Source organism: Sinocyclocheilus grahami, unplaced genomic scaffold (assembly GCF_001515645.1).
Source record: "Sinocyclocheilus grahami isolate Dianchi unplaced genomic scaffold, SAMN03320097.WGS_v1.1 scaffold25.1, whole genome shotgun sequence".
Taxonomy (NCBI): Eukaryota; Metazoa; Chordata; class Actinopteri; order Cypriniformes; family Cyprinidae; genus Sinocyclocheilus; species Sinocyclocheilus grahami.
Genome location: NW_015505204.1, coordinates 1,308,777 through 1,327,367, shown reverse-complemented (window position 1 = coordinate 1,327,367; position 18,591 = coordinate 1,308,777). Strand labels below are relative to the sequence as shown.

The 18,591-nt window shown below is 36.1% G+C and overlaps 3 protein-coding genes and 1 long non-coding RNA gene across 6 annotated transcripts; all 4 read left to right on the top strand.

Moving 5' to 3' along the window:
• Positions 1-1,933: 1,933 nt before the first annotated feature.
• Positions 1,934-3,079, top strand: LOC107563851 (D(1B) dopamine receptor-like). The gene has a single exon (XM_016248822.1). It carries the CDS (start codon positions 1,934-1,936, stop codon positions 3,077-3,079), a length of 1,146 nt encoding a protein of 381 aa, XP_016104308.1.
• A 4,634-nt stretch (positions 3,080-7,713) lies between these two features.
• On the top strand, positions 7,714-11,205 carry LOC107563861 (pre-mRNA 3'-end-processing factor FIP1-like). Of its 3 annotated transcripts, none has more exons than XM_016248846.1 (5): positions 7,714-7,811; positions 7,913-8,006; positions 9,565-9,622; positions 10,177-10,276; positions 11,090-11,205. In XM_016248846.1, exons 2-5 carry the CDS (start codon positions 7,928-7,930, stop codon positions 11,198-11,200), a joined length of 348 nt encoding a protein of 115 aa, XP_016104332.1. In that variant the 5' UTR covers positions 7,714-7,811; positions 7,913-7,927; the 3' UTR covers positions 11,201-11,205. The 3 variants fall into 3 exon arrangements, with proteins under 3 accessions (XP_016104332.1, XP_016104319.1, XP_016104326.1); XM_016248833.1 differs by having other exon boundaries at positions 7,714-7,815; XM_016248840.1 differs by having other exon boundaries at positions 7,717-7,776.
• A 1,901-nt stretch (positions 11,206-13,106) lies between these two features.
• Positions 13,107-13,974, top strand: LOC107563888 (uncharacterized). The gene is made up of 4 exons (XR_001606155.1): positions 13,107-13,205; positions 13,310-13,457; positions 13,687-13,713; positions 13,913-13,974. It is a non-coding gene; the product is annotated as an uncharacterized lncRNA (long non-coding RNA).
• Positions 13,975-14,381: 407 nt separating this feature from the next.
• Positions 14,382-18,318, top strand: LOC107564945 (cysteine-rich hydrophobic domain-containing protein 2-like). Its single transcript, XM_016250123.1, has 6 exons — positions 14,382-14,397; positions 14,655-14,728; positions 15,081-15,236; positions 16,873-16,929; positions 17,013-17,072; positions 17,175-18,318. The coding sequence occupies exons 1-6, from the start codon at positions 14,382-14,384 to the stop codon at positions 17,223-17,225; spliced, it is 414 nt and encodes a 137-aa protein (XP_016105609.1). The 3' UTR covers positions 17,226-18,318.
• Positions 18,319-18,591: the final 273 nt, after the last annotated feature.

Genomic DNA, 18,591 nt, shown 5'->3' with positions numbered 1-18,591 from the left:
TAGATCATCTGAAGAATGTTAACTAAACAGCTGCCGGTATTAACTTCCATAGTAGGGAAAGCAATGGCTACCAGCAATAATGACCAACATTCTCCAAAATATCTTCTTTTGTGTTAAAAAAAAGTAAGAAATTCATACAGATTTGGAAAACCCAGAGGATGAGTAAATAATGACAACATTTTGGGGTGAACTATCCCCTTTAGCTATTATTCTTTAGTTCTTTAATTTTATTAGCTATTATATTCCTCAGCTCTCTGTTTCATAATAAACAGTTTCTTAGATGTTTATTCTTTAATATCTAATACAACATTGGCTATCTCCGTTATCCGTTAGCAATTTTATTTGTAGGCTTACATTATATTGGTGCTTCAGATATTGGTATTAGTATGAAAAACCTTATCAGTCCGTCACTAAAATATTCATTTTGTTTTTGGATGAAAATATTCATACAGAAAAAGTCCATATAATTAATGTGATTTCAAAAATAGTGGTTTATGTTACATAACATGGTTTAAAATAGAAAATTCTGCAAATAATGCTAAGTAGCCTATACTATTCAAGTTAATTCATTGTGTCCCTTTTAAGTTTAATTTCCCCAGGTAGATTCAGTCATGTTTAAATTCGCCACATGGAACATCAATAAGCTTGGATTTGAAAGTGACTTATGTGTGATCACTGCTTCATACATCGCTATGCTATTGACAATAGTCAATATTCTATGCCAAATTTCACTGAAATATCTCTAATGTGACCACACCTTAAAGGGGTGCACTGTAGGTCATTACATTTTAATGTATTCACCTTCAGGTCATCCGAGATTTAAATGTGTTTGTTTCTTCATCAGAACAGATTTGAAATTTAGCATTACATTAAGAAATTTAGCGCTACATCACTTGCTCACCAATGGATCCTCTGCAGTGAATGGGTGCCGTCAGAATGAGAGTCCAAACAGCTGATTAAAAACATCACAGTAATCCACACGACACCAATTCATTAATTAATGTGGTGAAGAGAAAATCTGTGTGTCTGTAAGAAACAAATCCATCATTAAGGCATTTTAATTTTAAACTATCTTGCCAAAATACCAGTCCATAATCTATAACACTTGAAAGAGTCCACCAACATATTTGTTTAGAACTGTTTTATCTGTTTTCACTTGAACACGGTGCTGGATCTGCGCATTTCTCTCCTGATTCAGACAAAATGATTTTGTTACTGGAGACAGTAATGAATAGAGGACTCATATTTTATCAGGAAGCAACGGTTTGAAATTAAAAATGTCTTATGGCTTTGTTTTACAGGTTCTTGCTTCAAAAGACAGACTGCGAGTCCTGTGGGTTACTTGTGGATTATTGTGATGTTTTTATCAACTTTTTGAACTCTCATTCTGACGGCACCCATTCACTTCTGAAGATCCATTGGTAAGCAAGTGATGTAGCCTAATGCTAAATTTCTCCAAATCTGTTCAATGAAGAAACAAACTCATCTACACCTTGGATTGCCTAAGGGTGATTTTCAACAAATTGTTATTTTTGGGTGAACTTTTGCTTTAACTTCCAAATGTAATTTATTTATTTATTAGCCTATATATTGTAATTAATTGACATTAATGCATTTTTCACTATGGAGATGGACTAAGCGTCCAAATACGTTTTTGTGACACTGTAGGCTATCTATTGGGTAAAATAGACAAAAGAGGGCGTTCTACACCAGTATGAATGTGACCTGCAGAGGAACCTGACACGAGACACTTCAGATTGTCGTTCAGTCATGTGAACATTTCAGCGAGGGTCTTAAGAAACAATGTGGTCAACCGTAAGATCCGGTCAAAACGCTGAATTAGATGGGATTGCTTTGGGTGGGAGTATGCGGTGTCCGCCACACGGAATATATTTTGGTGTGCTTTTGGTTATTTTGTGACACTTAAAGAGACATGTACAACTTCACATCCCTGAGCGCTCATGGAGAGCCAGTGGGTCGCATTTTTCTAGGTTTCGCGCTTTCTCTCCTCGTGCTGTGGACGTTATTGGGGAATTTCACGGTTTGCGCTGCGGTTTTGCGCTTCCGTCACCTGAGAGGAAAAGTTACCAACATCTTCATCGTGTCTCTGGCGATGTCCGACCTGCTGGTGGCGGTTCTCGTGATGCCGTGGAAAGCGGCCACGGAGGTGACAGGACACTGGTTGTTTGGCTCTTTCTGCCAGTGCTGGGTGGCTTTTGACATTATGTGCTCCACCGCTTCCATCCTGAACCTGTGCGTAATCAGCTTAGATCGATACTGGGCAATTTCAAACCCGTTTCAATACGAGAGGAAGATGAACCGCAGAGTCGCCCTCGTTATGGTCAGCGTAACTTGGATCGTATCGGTGGCTATATCATTCGTGCCCGTGCAGCTGAACTGGCACCGGGCAGATCTGGGAACGGTCACCACAAGCAACTGGACCACCAAGGAAATGTGTGACTCGAGTCTGAGCAGAACCTTTGCCATTTCATCCTCTCTAATAAGTTTTTACATTCCCGTAGCAGTGATGCTGGTCACATACACGCGCATCTACCGCATTGCTCAGGTTCAAATCAAGAGCATCTCTTCGTTGGAGCGCGCAGCGCAGCGCGCACAGAACTGCAGAGCAGGTGCGCACACATGTCCTCTCCAACACCGCGCGATAAGAGAAACCAAGCTCTTTAAAACTCTCTCCGTGATTATGGGGGTGTTTGTGTGCTGCTGGTTTCCGTTCTTCGTCCTGAACTGTGCGGTTCCTTTCTGCCACAAGCCAAATTGTGTCAGCGAAGCCACTTTTAACGTGTTCGTGTGGTTCGGCTGGTGCAATTCATCTCTCAATCCGATCATATATGCTTTCAACTCTGATTTCAGAGATGCTTTTGCTCGACTTCTGTGCTGCCATGGCCTGTGCACCAAAACACCTCTTGATATTCAGTGCAAGGATCCGGTGTCCACTAATAATCAGGGCAGCTCTGTTAACACTATGGAGGTCGGTTATGTCAGTTTGGAGAAGGTGGACAACGAAATGCAACGTCCATTGGTGGAGATACATATGTTTGGAGATGAGAGTGAGGTTTAGCATACTAACTCTGAAGATGTGTGTCAGAGTAAATTACTTTTTTGTTAGGCTTAGGTGTAGGGGAGACAGGGCTAGTTTTCACAATTAATAATTCTCAGGATTTATTTTTGAAAGTCAATTTCTGTATAGGCACATACCTTAACGTTTTGCCTCCAAACAGCTTTAATAATGTCCAGGAAACAGGTTACAGTTCCATCAATACACATTGATTTTATCAGTGCATGTTGTCACACTGGGAACCTGCTGTTTATTGGCCGATTTGAGGGGAACGTCTTAGTTTAAATTGGTCAGGTAAAAATGCCATTTTCAATCTCAAAGTAAGAATGCCATTTTTAATATATATATATTTTTTTAAAGCGATTTTTAACAGTAAAGCAATCCATCCAAAATGTATGTAACAGGCTACAAAATAATCAAAACATTAGTTTAACCTAAGAGGTAACACACATTAAATTAAACTGATTGAAATTACATTTCATAAAACACATAGGACAAGTTGGTCCAACCTACTTTTGAATGTAATCCAGCAACATTAAATTAAGAACTTAAAGGGATATTCACCCAAAAATGAAAATTCTGTGATTATCTAATTATCCTCATGTCTACAAACCTGTGTGAACTTTCTTCAGTGAAAGATGACATTTTGAGTTTATCAACTGCTTGGTGAACAAAATTATTTAAAATATCTTCTTTTGTGTTCTACACATAAAGTCATACAGGAATGACATAGTTTTGGGGTGAACTATCCCTTTAACATTTATTCATCAGTGTTTTTGCCATGGTTAAAAGAGAATAAGTGAAAGAGGTTGTTTGTTCCTTGCGTGCGACAGTGAATTTACACCAGATTAACCTCTTGAAATGAATTTTGCACCAAACTTACATTTATGTAGAATACATATGTTTTTGAAAATACAGTTTTCATCTAAAATTTTCTCCACAGTATATTTCACCCTTGGCACAGTATATCCCAGTTTGGGTTTATTGTGTTCACTTTTTACCCACAATCTATAGTTTGGAGGATAATACATATAAATATCCTAAATTCTGAACATTTTGAACTTTAGGTGCCTGGAACCAATTGGATTTGACACCAAAACCTTCAACTTCCTTAGCTATAATCCTTGTGACAACTTCCTATGTCTCCTCATAGCCTAATCTTTTGTTTACTTCTTTGTATACATTTGAAGATGACTACTAAAGTCAGGTTATCACGGCCACAAAAAGAGGTCTGAGGTTTTAATAGACTGGATGCCAAAGAGCTTGACGAGTCCTAGTATCGTTTTCCATTAGGCACGAGTGCACATGATTACTTCCTCTCATAAATAATTAGTTGGCTGCAATCTCCCCTCAAGGAATGTTACATTTCAGTGTGCAAGGGATTTGGGACTATAGATTGATGTATGGCATGCTGATAATGCTTTGAAAGTGCATAGGGTTGTACATGTTGATGCTCGTCACCTTTATCAGGGTACAAGAACATGTTTTTTTTAATAGTGCATAACAATCAGGTATATTCTCTTCATTAGGTTGATCATCTTGACTTTGTTAAATTAGGTTGGATGTCTTCGCCTTCTCTGAAACATACAGTACTACTCATTATTCTTCTTTAATATGTTCGATTAAATTATTAATTGCAAGCAACAAATTGTAAGCACCAAAATTTATTTCACACAGGGTTTCCTGTAAAAGTTGCACACAGCAGCATTTCCTGAGCTTTGGGAGTCTTTTAAGGACACATTGGGCTAGAGTGTATTCACGACAGGCATGTTACATATGTAATTAATTCACAATGAGAGGTTTCAGTTGGCTCACAGCAATGAATAAAAGATAGGAAGGCAATCCCTAATCCCTTAATAAACTTATACAAAAAAAAAAAAGTATTTTGACAATTGCATTTTTTTGTTGATTTTAAGTGGCAAGTGCTGAACTACTATAATATTTATAAACTGTTGCAAACTGGTTTAAATATGTTTGTGAGTTAAATCACTGCTCAGATTTGTCGCTGAATGAAAAGGTGTTTAAAATTGATGGCCCTTGTAGCTAAAATTACATCACCGTCCTTGATGTCTTCATTGCTTTCATTTTGGAATCCACAGGGATGTTTGTCTATTGAAACTGTTAAAAAAGAGCCATGATAGAGCTGCTAAGAACAAGTACGTGCCTCTTTTTACCTAAACTCATCTTAATCTTAATGTCTTAAAGCGGGGAGTCTAATGGGAAGATGTGCCAGTAGGTGTAACATTTAAAATCCTTATTTGAGTTACTGTAAATCCCATATTCACAGAGGTCCCAAAATATTTGGACTCTTAAGTCACACTTAAAATATATAAATGTCATTGCAATATGGTGTGTGACCATATATGTCCTGTTTTTCCCAGATATGTCATGACCAGGAATTCTAAATTGTTTAAAATGTCTGGGTTTTGGCTTTGTCTTGCTCTCATTATACATTCCTTCATGCTCTCATCACAGTCCCCTACATTATGTATGCATATTTGCATTGCTTTGACTGTTCTTTGTACGTCCCACCCTCTCACACGCCACAATCATTCCCCGAGACGACTCGTTCTTCCCGAGTCACAATAAAGATTCGTTCAAAATGAACGAATCGTTCAAGAACGACCCAACACTAAAATACGATCTGAGAAGAGGAAGATGCGACAAAGAAGACCTAAGACAGTTGAGCAACTAGAAGCCTGTATTAGACAAGAATGGGACAACATTCCTATTCCTAAACTTAAGCAACTTGCCGCCTCAGTCCCCAGATGTTTGCAGACTGTTATAAAAAGAAGAGGGGATGCCACACAGTGGTAAACATGGCCTTGTCCCAACTTTTTTGAGATGTGTTGATGCCATGGCATTTAAAACCAACTTCTTTTTCCCTTAAAATGATACATTTTTCTCAGTTTAAACATTTGATATGTCATCTATGTTGTATTCTGAATAAAATATTGAAATTTGAAACTTCCACATCATTGCATTCTGTTTTTATTCACAATTTGTACGATGTCCCAACTTTTTTGGAATCGGGTTTGTAGTTTATTTGAAAAAAAAACTACTTAAATCACACAATTTTAGAATTTAAAAATGTGGCATATTTTTAAATATGTTTTATATAATAAAACAACAGACAGACTAATCAAAATTAAGACAAAGTATTTGGATGCTTTCTGGTTATCAAACGCTAATGGCTCATGTACATTGTTAATGTGATGGGCAACACCTGTGGTTTCTCTGCTAAGACACCTGTGAACTTGAGGAGAACTGACTTCACTCTGGGACAGGTTAAGGTAATTGCAAAAATGGCCCAGAAAAGTGATTAGTTATGAAAAAAGCTCTAGCATCATTTGTTTGAAGAGGTCACTTGATTTTGTAAGTAAGTGTGGCTTAAGTATCCAAATACTTCTTGGGGCCATTGCATATGCTTAATGAAGAAGAAAGAGTATCTCTCTCTGTCCGTGTGCTTGGTCATCAAACACTCACAGTAATGCTAGCCTGCACATGGAGTTTCCTGTAACTGGTCAAAGAGGTTAATGTGCACACATAGTGTTAGGAGATCAGTCACTGAGGGACGAAACACAAACAACAGGAATGAATGAAGTGTGTGCTATTTATTTTTAAGTATTAAACATTATAATTGAACTGAAGTAATAGTAATCAATCATATAATCAGTTAAGATGGAGGCTTGTAAATAAATAATTTGTATTAGTTTTACCAAAAAAAAAAGAATTTTTAATGCTTAATTATAGTTTAATTAAAATTGATTGTCTATTTGCACTAATTAAAAATAAGTTCACCAGTGTGTAACATTTTTAAGTTTATTTTAGTTTTTATATTTATACAAAAAGGCAAATTTTCAAAGCAAGAGAGTGTGTGGGGGAAAAAATCTAGTTGAATATTTTCAAATTTGTCAGTTAGAATGTGTGTGAGCGTGAGAAATTTGCACATTTCATTATTGTCTATGTAAAACACACATACACATGTCCTAAATTGTATAAGATTCTTGTTGAAATAAAACTATTGCTGAAAATTTGATCTGAAACTGTTAATGGTATCATGCCATTTCCCTTTTCATTATTAAATCACATGAAATTATTATTATTACCTGACTTTAATGTATGCCCATATACATTTTTCCAGGAAGATAATTGTTTTAGGAATCTGTACATCAGGATTAACATGGTACAGGCCTAATGACAGGTTAAAGAACCACACTAATTAATTATATCGATCACTCCAAGAACTGAATATCAGAGAACTATTGCTTAGAGACATCTAGTGGCTGATGCGCGCTATAAAGTTATATTAGCTTCGTGAACATTTAGCAGGTGTTTATATGAGATATATGCATATGTAATGACTTTTTATTCAATAACTTTGTACTTGGACCAAGGTTCCAGAGCGACCCTAATTTGAGTAATAGTAATAATTCATACATAATTGTTTTATCAGTTATCTGAAGTTATCTGAACTATTAATTAATAGTTATATACTGCAAATAAACTAATTCCAAGTATTTAAGCAGAAGCAAAAATGCTTTATAAGATCATAAGAAACAATTTCCGTCAACTGTGTCCAAACAGTGTGTGTGTGTGTGTGTGTGAGACTTTTAATTTGTACACCCCTTAAACCGGAACTGATGTCCTCAAGTCTGCAAGAACATCCTACAGAGACTGAAGGAAGTGTGGATTGCTCCGTAAACATCATTCAATACGTTTGTTTTCTATATTCGTATGTGCGTTTGTGTTTCCCCCACCAAAATATCCGCGCGCTCTTTCGGGGTTGGTGGGTTTTAATCTGACCGTGTGTTTGGCTTCTGGAGCGCATTGTAGAGCCCAAAGGAGAAGATGTCTGCAGAGGAGGCGGATAAAACCACCACCACTGATGCGAGTCCAGGAGACGAGGAGGAGGAATGGTTGTACGGGGGTCAGTGAGCGCCAAATCTGACCTGCACTCTTGTACTTTGTTATTTTTAACGGCTAGGCGAAAAGTGGTTATTAATATACAACACCATATATTGGCATGATTAATGTAGGGGTATTTGTACTGCAGTGTTTTGAGATAAGATACCTGTCACTAGATATTTAAACTTCAAGTCCGTGGTTTAATTCACATTTCTCTTTACGAGGGAATAGATATAGAATTTCAGATTTGTTTAGGTTCTGTTCGAGATTCTGTTATTCTTTGAAAAAAATCGTTCCGAGGGTAGCTGATAGACAGTGTTGGGGAAAGTTACTTTTAAAAGTATTGCGTTACTACCTAAAAAAAGTAACTAGTTACGTTACTTAGTTACTTTTTTATGGAAAGTAATGCGTTATATTACTTTTGCGTTACTTTCGCGTTACTTTTTAAATATACGCAGGGCTTGCTTGTTTTTAATATAAGAAGTTCTATTTATAGCAAATGTAAAAGCCCTTTCACACCAACAAGTGTAATGAATAAACCTCAGGCTGAAGGAAAAGTAAATTCACGTCTGTACAGTAGAATGCAGGAGAAGAAACACTCTTCAGCAATAAAAAAACAATGAAGCACAATTGTTAGTTTCTCTAAAGTCGTTTTTGCTTATTAGTATGGTTGAACTGGATCAGCAAAGGTCAGCAGCAAAGATATTGGTTAATAAAATGGGATTAGATACATTTGTGTTATTTAACATATTTAATTATTGCAGGTTTGCGTCATATTCTGAGTTTGCATGTCACTGTTTTAATTCATTTTGATGAGTACTTAATCTGTTTTTTGTGAGTGGGATGAATTAATGCACATTCACATTTAGTCTAGAACTACAGTAACATCATGTTCACACAGCGCACACAACTCCTCGGCACTTCCGATTTCTCCCAATATGGGGACAGGAGACTTGTCAGTCAATAAATGGGAAAACAAAGTAACTGGAATTACTTTTTTGAAAAAGTAGTGCGTTACTTTAGTAGTTACTTGAAAAAAGTAATCTGATTACGTAACTCGCATTACTTGTAATGAGTTACCCCCAACACTGCTGGTAGATTCCATTCAGTATTCTGCATTTCGAATCTGTTCAAGATTCTTTCTGTTGCTACTTTATGAGATTCTACTTTGATTCACATTAAGACCCGATTCTTCGCTGCTTGAATTGAATTTTTCAAAGATTGTCTTTGAGAATTCTGTTTGAATCTATACGATTTTGAGATCACTGTTTTGAGAAAATGGTAGAATCTTTTCACGCATTCTTATGGTTTCGTTTTTGTTAATATTAGCTACTTTGAGATATAATTAAAGAAATGATTTCACTTTCTGAGGGGACCGAAAGGGAATTCAAATCTCGGATTGATTCTCATGTAGAATGATTTTGAGATTATTTTCAAGAATACTTTTCAAAACCTGTTCATGGTTCTGTAAGGTAAATATTTATATTATGAGCTGCTCCTCTTAACATACTTACCAATAGAAATTGGGTACCTTGTGCTCATCATCATTTTGTTGCTAATGCATTGTTTTTTTGTTATAGATGAAGGTGAAAGTAAAGAAACTGAAGAAGAGGAGGCCAAACTGACGGCAGCCATCAGGTGAGAAATGACATGTTTACTGTTAGTGATGTAGTGGCTTTTCCATTTTTTAGATGCCACGGACCCCCAAATATCAATGTCAAAATATTATTTTGAAAATATTTCGTTTCTGTTAAGCTAGGTATACATTTTTTTTCTACAATTTATTGAGATGCACCTGTAGTACTGTACTGTTAGATGCACAGTTTTTCTCTAAATGTTTCCACAGACCCTTTAGGACTCCCTTGCGGGCCCTCTGGTGGGGGGGGGGTCACTCGTGTATACAAGTGGTCTGAATTTTTAGAAGATGTGAAGCGATTAATGATATTAAAAATTGCAGAATGATCGCACACTGCTTTGTTACTTCCAGGTGTTTTCACTGAATAATATTTTGATTATATGACATGGGCTTTTAGAAATTCAACATTCATTGCAGGAACATGCCATGCTGCTTTTTAACAGCATATCCTGTAAAACATATGCCAATACTAAGATTTGCCTTTTTAAGTTGACTAAGCGGTTCGTCTGTATTTGTTTTCATCATTCTTCTAATGCTGATCCGTCTATGTCTGCAGTGCGACCTCTGCTCCTTCTGTTACCGAGGAGGTCACCGCGACCACAAACAACACCACTACCACCATCACCACCACTACTGGAAATGGTGTGGCCAGTCAGGTAACAAATAAAACTACTGTTAGCTGCTTCATTCACTTTTGATGGATTTGATTTAAATTATGATTGCTGTTGTGCTGAAATATATTTAAAGGGGTCGTATGATGATTTAAAATGTTCCTTTTTCTTTGGAGTGTTACAAGCTGTTTGTGAATATATATAAGATCAGTAAAGTTGCAAAGACTAAAGTCTCAAACCCAAAGAGATGTTCTTTATAGAAGTTAAGACCCGTCCACGCCCTCCTAAAACGCCTCTTTTAAACACGCCCCCACACGTCTACGTCACTGTGTGGGAAGATTTGCATAACACCGCCCAAATGTTCACGCAAACAAAGGCGGCACAACTTTTATTCTCGCTGTAGTATTGTTTCCAAATATGGTAAGGGGTGTAACATTTCGTCACAAGCTTGAGGTATTCGGCCAATCACAACGTACTGGACAGCTGGCCAATCAGAGCACACACCCCTTTTTAACAGCGTAAACACATTGCATTACACCAAATACCCCAAATAATGTTATTTTTAGCAACGTCATGACCCTTTAACATCAGCTTCAATACAGTACACATACAGTATATATTTATATTCATATAATTTATAGTTTTTATATATATATATATATATATATAAATATAAAAACATTTAAAAAAATCTGAAATGTATACATGCATGTGTGTGTATTTATATATAAATAATAAATATACACAGCACACACACATAAATTATGTAAATAAAAACGTTTATTTTGGATGCGATTAATCTGTTGATGCATCACAAATGAAGAGAACACAAAAAAACACTCGTTTTGTTTGTCTTAGGAGGAAGCACCTGGAGAAGATGAAGACAGTGAGAGCGATAGTGATGATGACGATGATGACGTCCGCGTCACCATTGGCGATATAAAAACAGGAGCGCCACAGTACGCGTAAGCATCCAAAGATTGTGCTCACATTCTGAAGATTATAAGGTTCACACTGGATATTTGATAGATAACCTGACACCGCCTGCAATCCAAGGTGATGGACTGTTGACGATTGAAGTGCTGAAGCCTGTGCATTTGAGCATCCGTATTTACCATATCGTGATATGCTTTATGTATCTATATCAGTGTTTAGATGTAAATAAAAGCCTAGATCAAACCTCATCAACCTTCATAATGTAAAGTGATCATATTTCGTTACAAGATTTGGATTAAACTGCTTGATTCATCTGGATTAATTTTATGATACATTTATGACCTTTTTGCATTTTACGATCTGAGCTCAGGAACCGAAACAAAAAGGTTTCATCAAAAATAAATGTTTAAAAAGAGTAAATCAAATTTTTTTTTTTTTTTTATTAACCAAGGCCTTACGGGTTTGGAATGACATGAGGATGCGTAAATGATAACAGAATTATTATTTTTGGGTGAGCTATCCCATTTATGCTTTGAATTTCCAAATATAATTGGCAGTACTGGCATTACGAGGTCCTCCAAGTGTACTGAAGTAATTAGCGATGTGAAGAGAAAAAGAATGAATAATAAATTCTCTCTCTCTCTCTCTCTCTCTATATATATATATATTATGTTAATATTTTAAATAACATTGTTAGAAAAATGCTTTTCAAAATATGTGCTGATATTTGGATTGACAACATAGTTTATGAGTGCGATATTGCTTTTATACAAATATACAAAAACACTAATATTGGGTAACTTACATTTTAGACACAATATTGCCAGTCTATTTTTGTTCTGCTCACGAAAAGGATTCTAAGCAAAGCCAAAGCCAGGAATTAAATATATATCAATATCAAATATATTTATATGATATTACGCAACGCCTGAAAATAGGCTTGTTGGAAGTTATTTTCAGGCGCTGCGTAATATCATTGCGCTTGCTGCACCCATGGTAGGGCAGCAAAGTTCCTTGATTATTGCACCGGAATGAGAGTATAGTTACTAGCCATATCGGCCTACAAAATTGCAGCTTTTAATTTTCCGTCGGTCTTAATACACAATGTAACTACAGAATAGTCAAGTTTTAAATAGGAAAAATATAGAAACTCTTTGGTCATTTTTGAGCAAGATGCTAATGGTCTAATCAGATTCAATGATCTATGCCAAGCTAAGCTAAAAGTGCTACCACCAGACCCGGAGATCGGCTGAATGGATTCGAAAAAAGTAAAACTCGACTGTTTAACCCTAGGGGAGTTGGAAAATTTGCCTATTTTCAAAAATAGTGGCGTGTTCCTTTAAATGAGAAAATGATTGAACTGATATGATAAAAAAGCCACATGCAAAATTGCAAAAATAACTATACATCAGTTCAAAATAAATGTTGCAAGTCTCAACATTCACTACAGTGGTGTTTAACAAACTTTTAAAAAATTCATTAACTGAAACAAAACTAAAATAAAATGAAGTGCAGATATTAGATGAAAAACTTAGCACTTAAATTACAAAAGAAACAAACTGAAATATAAAGTAAAACTAAATACTTGCCAAGCACATAACAAATTACTATAATAGTATGTATAATTACACTGGTTGCCTGGCAACTGTAACCAACTAAACTTGTGTTACACCCCTCAATTACCCATTCTTCCTAATTTGGGCTTGTCCTGACTCCTGACACATCTTGCACTGTATTTCTGAATTCAAACACATTTCTTCATTGCTCTCTCATGTAAATGATGAAGCAGACTTGCACAAATATGCCATCTGCTGTATAGTCATATCGCCCAGCCCTACTGAGGTGTGTGTGTGTTATGTATGCATCTGGAATACAGAGTTGAAAAACACAGAAATGTATGTACACCTTCATTAAGCTGTATGTTTGTATTTGTTGCAGGAAGATTCCCGGGACCATAGATGTGATTGGCGGACAGACTGCCTCCATTAGCAGGGTGGAAGGACGACGTCGCCACAATCTGGAGGGGAATAACATCCAGGTTACACACATGACATGCTCTCATGCTCTCCTCAGTCTCCACTGTAAAACTGACATGCTGGAAACATATCTGGGAACTGAATCATGTGACTTTAACACTTGTAGGTGATCTCGGAACATCCCAGCTCTGAGGCTGAACCCGCCAAGATGCCTCCTCCTTTCTTTCCCCCGGGACCGCTGCCTCCAAACATCCCACCTCCTCCATTCCTCCCTCCTCCTGTCAGTCAGGCTCCACCTCTGATCCCACCTCCACGTAAGTCTGACGACTGTGAAATTGTATTAATTTATTTAATTTTTTATTTTAAATCCACGATGAATGTATGAAAAAATCACTTTCAAAACCATTGACACTGTGGCTTCTCATAGCATTTTTGACTCTTATTTTTTAGATTTCATTTCTTTTGTTACATTTTTGTGTATTTGTTATGGGCTATGTGGTTTTGTAAGCAATGTTTTCATGTTTCTTTTTTTTTTTTTTACAGGGATGCCCATCACCATTCCTCCACCCAGTAAGTTGAATATGCAATAACATAACAAACATAGCAAAAGTAACTCCGGATTAACCTCTCAAATGTTTCCAATGCACCTGTCTACTGTAATGGCAAACTTTCTGACTGTGTGTAAAATTTAATAACAAGTCTCTTGTGTTTACTCTTTTTTTACTGTTGATATGTCTCTGTTTAAATCTTGTTTCTGTTTGTGTTGTAGATTTTCCCCCTCCTACTGGAGGACCTCCTCCTTCACTTATCCCTACTATGGACAAGTAGGCATAGCTTCTGTACTCAACGAATAGTTTTTTTCAACATTAGTGTACATCGACGGGTATTTAAAAAATAATTAAATACTTCTATTCATCAAGGATGCGTTAAATTGATCAAAAGTGATAGGAAAGACTATTAAGCTGTCACAGAACACTGAAGAATAAAGTAATGGCTACTGAAAATTCAGCCTTGCTATCACTGGAACAAACTTTTTTTTTAAATAGAAATGAGATATTATTAAAGTAGATATTATTTGATTTTTTTTTTTATAATTTTCATAATATTTAATTAAATATTTGTGTTTAGAGTCAAACCAAAAATTATTCAGACACCAGATAAAATTTTTGATACTTAACAGAACCTAAATATGTTCCAAATAGTTCCTTCTAAATAATTACATTGTGTTTTTTTTTTACATGACAGTACTGCACTGTTAGATTTGTTTACTTATACATTTTTTTAATTATTTATTTTAATCAAATATTATTTATGTATTTATTTTAATATTTTTTACACTGTTTTTCTGTAAACTGTTACACAGACCCCTAGCACTCCCTTCCGGCCCCTGGTCTTGTATAATAAAATTAACAAATATATTTTAGTATATAGAGTATTGCAGTAGATATACAGTAAATCTACTTATGCCTTTGTGGACATTTAAGTTTGAGAGTTTGAAATATTTTAAATAGTTTTTATTCTTCCCTGCAGGTTTGGACTGAGCAATAAATTTGAGTCTGAATTTCCCTCAGCCCTTACAGGAAAGGTAAGTGTAACTTTAGTGGCTGTTCCGTCTCAAGAAAATACTGTTAAATGCATAATTATTCACTAATCCCAATGAGAAGAAGTGAAAAGCGCTGTTGCTGGCAATAAGAAATGAAAGGAAATAATTCTGTTAATGCTGTTACTTTATATAATGCTTAAAGAAATTATTCACCCCAAATTTTTGTGGAACGCGAAATGAGATGTTTAGCAGAATGTTCAAGCTACTCTTTTTCACGGTAACTGGTTGTCAAGCTCCAAAAAGTGTGTATTACCCAATGTGGTGAGTACTACCACATGCAATTTTGAGGTCACACATGGGTTATTAGAATACTGCTTCATTTGTTCATTGGCAGGTCGCACCGGAGGAGTTCAAAGCCAGCATAAACCGTGTGAACAGCTGTCTGAGGAAGGCTCTCCCAGTGAATGTGCGCTGGCTGCTGTGCGGCTGTCTGTGCTGTTGCTGTACTCTGGGCTTTAGTCTGTGGCCGGTCATCTGTCTGAGCAAGAGGGTGAGTGTGTTCAGAGTCACTCGCTTAATGGAAGTTTAGCTTTATCGAAAGCATTTGTGGCATGTTGTCAGGGTTTGAAAAAATGCAAATAGTGGGTGTTTAGAAATGCATCTACAGTGGAAATCTGTGGGTTAGGGATGTAATTTTTGCGTTTAATACAGACAGTTTTGCAGTTTAAATGACTGTTTTAATTCAAAAGAATTAACAAGTGCTTTAACAGAAATACAAACTTTACATTTAAACATATAGTATGTCTTACATTTGATAATTTTTTCCTTTTTTTGACAGAATGAGGGACAAAATTGTCTTGGATAACTGACAACAGTAGACCTGGTCAGATTTTTAGTGCTGTCAAACGATTAATCGCATCCAAAATAAATGTTTTTATTTACATAATATATCTGTGTATATTTATTATGTATATATAAATACACACACATACAGTATATATATATTGAAAATATTTACATGTATGTTTATTTAGATTCATATAATTTATATTAAATATAAATATATTTAAATTTAGACGTAACATATTTTTTTTAAATATATACATGCATGGGTGTGTATTTATATATATATATATATATACATAATGTACACAGCACACACGCATATACTATGCAAACAAAAACCTTTATTTTGTTTTTTTAAAGAAATTATCAAATGTGACAGTAATTATATTTAATTACAATCTTACAAAACATTTCTATTTCAAATAATTGCTGTTCTTTTGAAACAGAACAGAACAGTTGTTTTCAGCTTTGATATTAAAGGGTTAGTTCACCCAAAAATTAAAATTAGGGTGTGTTTTATTCACCCCAGAGCCATCCTAGGTGTATATGACTTTCTTCTTTCAGACGAATCCAGTCAGAGTTATATAAAAAATTGTCTTGATCTTTCAAGCTGTTTCATGGCACTCAGCGGGTGTTGCATGCATCAGTCCAAAAGAAGTTAAATAAAAAGTGCCCATTCATTAAAAAAAAGCATCTCACACGGCTCCGGGGGGTGAACAAAGGCCTCCTGTAGCGATTCGATGCTACAGGAGCATCCAAAGGAGCCGTGTGAGACACTTTTTTTTTATGGATGGGTGATTTTATTTCACTTCTTTTTGGACTGAAGCACTGCAACACCCGCTGACTGCAATGATAGATCTTGGAATAGCCAGGACAATTTTATTCTAACTCCGACTGGATTCGTCTGAAAGAAGAAAGTCATATACACCTAGGATGGCTCTGGGGTGAGTAAAACACAGCCTAATTAAAATTTTTGGGTGAACTAACCCTTTAATAATAAATGTTCCTTATGCACCGAATCAGTATATTAGAATGATTTCTGAAGGATCAAGCAACACAAAAACTGTATTTACAAATTCAGCATTGCCATCACAAGAATAAATTATATTATACAAATTTTAAAATAGAAAAGTTATGTTTTAATTTAATAATATTTCACAATATTGCTGTTTTGACAGTATTTTTCATCAAATGCAGCCTTGTTGATCATATGAGATCCATAAAATCTTACAGACCCCAAACTTTTGAACAGTAATGTACATTAAAGGACATAAATTACACGCTTTTTTCTAGTGATTTTACTTATCATATACTGAATAATGTGTCTTTTTCGCCTATAGACACGCAGATCCATAGAGAAGTTATTGGAGTGGGAAAACAGCAGATTGTATCACAAGGTATTTTCAAGGTTGCTTGCTTGTTTGCTGTTTGTATTTTCCTGTCTGGTGCTAATTTTACTACATGCCCTCTGTTCATTTAGTTGTGTTTGCATTGGAGGCTCAGCAAAAGGAAGTGTGACACGAACAACATGATGGAATATGTAAGCCAACTACAAACACGCCCTGATCTAATTGCACAGTGACTGTTTCAAATACAATAAACCGTGAAATGCGTAATTTCACATTCTCTGTCCTTTTTCTAGGTAATCCTAATAGAGTTTCTACCCAAGATTCCCATCTTCAGGCCGGATTAGCAGTGGCGGGCTGGAGCTCATCCCACCGGCGTGGTCTTCCTGAGGTGCCTTTCTCCGGTACTGTCATGGTCTTATCATGTGGCCTCGTCCTTTTTCCCTCCACACTCTGAGCAAGAGACTCCCCTCACGTCCGAGCGCCACTTACAGCACTCCTCACGAGAAAGCACTGTTTACAACACACACATACATACGCACAGACCGTTTTGGTTTTGCAAGCGCATGAATACACACAGAGAGACCTTTACTGTCACATGACTACACGAAGTCTGCGGGGAAGCCACGGGAAGTAACTTCTGAAGCTCCAAACTGGAACGTCTACTATACGTTAATCAGATCACACAGACTGCGCAGTGTGCACTAGCTAAGTGACGTCCTGTTGCCGACACTGTGGAACGGATCAGTGCAGAATGGCTTGAAGAAGCGACAACTGTAGAATTAAAATCTTTTATTGTATTAATTAAAAAAAAGATGGATGTTAGGAATGATTGATACGGATTTTCAGTTAGCCGAGAGCCAAATGGACACGGTCAATGCACAATACATAGTTCCCCATCTCTCCTTCTTACAAATGATCATCTATATACAAAGACAATCAAACACTGACTGTGCCACGCACCATCTAGACTCTGACAGGACTTTGGAGTCTAGTTGAAGTCATGGACCTGATGTGGTCCAGGTGCACCTATTGGTAGTGATGCAGCACAGATTAGATTTGTTTTGCTGTTTTTGAGTATTTTTTTATCCTTGTTTACTTGCTCAGTTTAAAAAGAAGAGCAGCAAATGTTTGTTTCTTGATTTGTGTGTGTGTGGGTGATTTATTTCTGTCTGTCCCCAAGATATTTTGTTTGTCATTTGGTTCACAAGTGAGACAAATCAACTTTCTCACAATTTTGTTTGGTTAAAGTTAAACAGTTCATTAAAACAAATTATTGGGGGGTCAAACTAAATAAAAAAAATAGTTATGTTTTTTTGTTTGTTTGTTTTTTATATATATGAACCCACAAATATTGGCGTTTCTCCAGGACAGAAATACTTTTTATTTAAAGGGGTCCTATTACGCAACTTTAGTTAGTCAGTAATGTTGTTGTTTGAGCATAAAAAAGATCTGCAAAGTTACAAAGCTCAAAGTCCACTTCAAAAGGAGATATTCTATTTAACAGAAATCACTTTTCAAAAACTACAACGAGCGACTCGTTTGGACAACAACGCATATTTTCCGGGATTTGTGATATCACAAATATTGACGAATGGGACGAGACCTGGTTGAGCTGCACTAGAGAAGGCAACGAGTGTTATCACTATGTCGGAGACACACTAGCTTTCCCAAGGCAGATGAACTTAGAGTGATTACAATCATCCGGGTTTA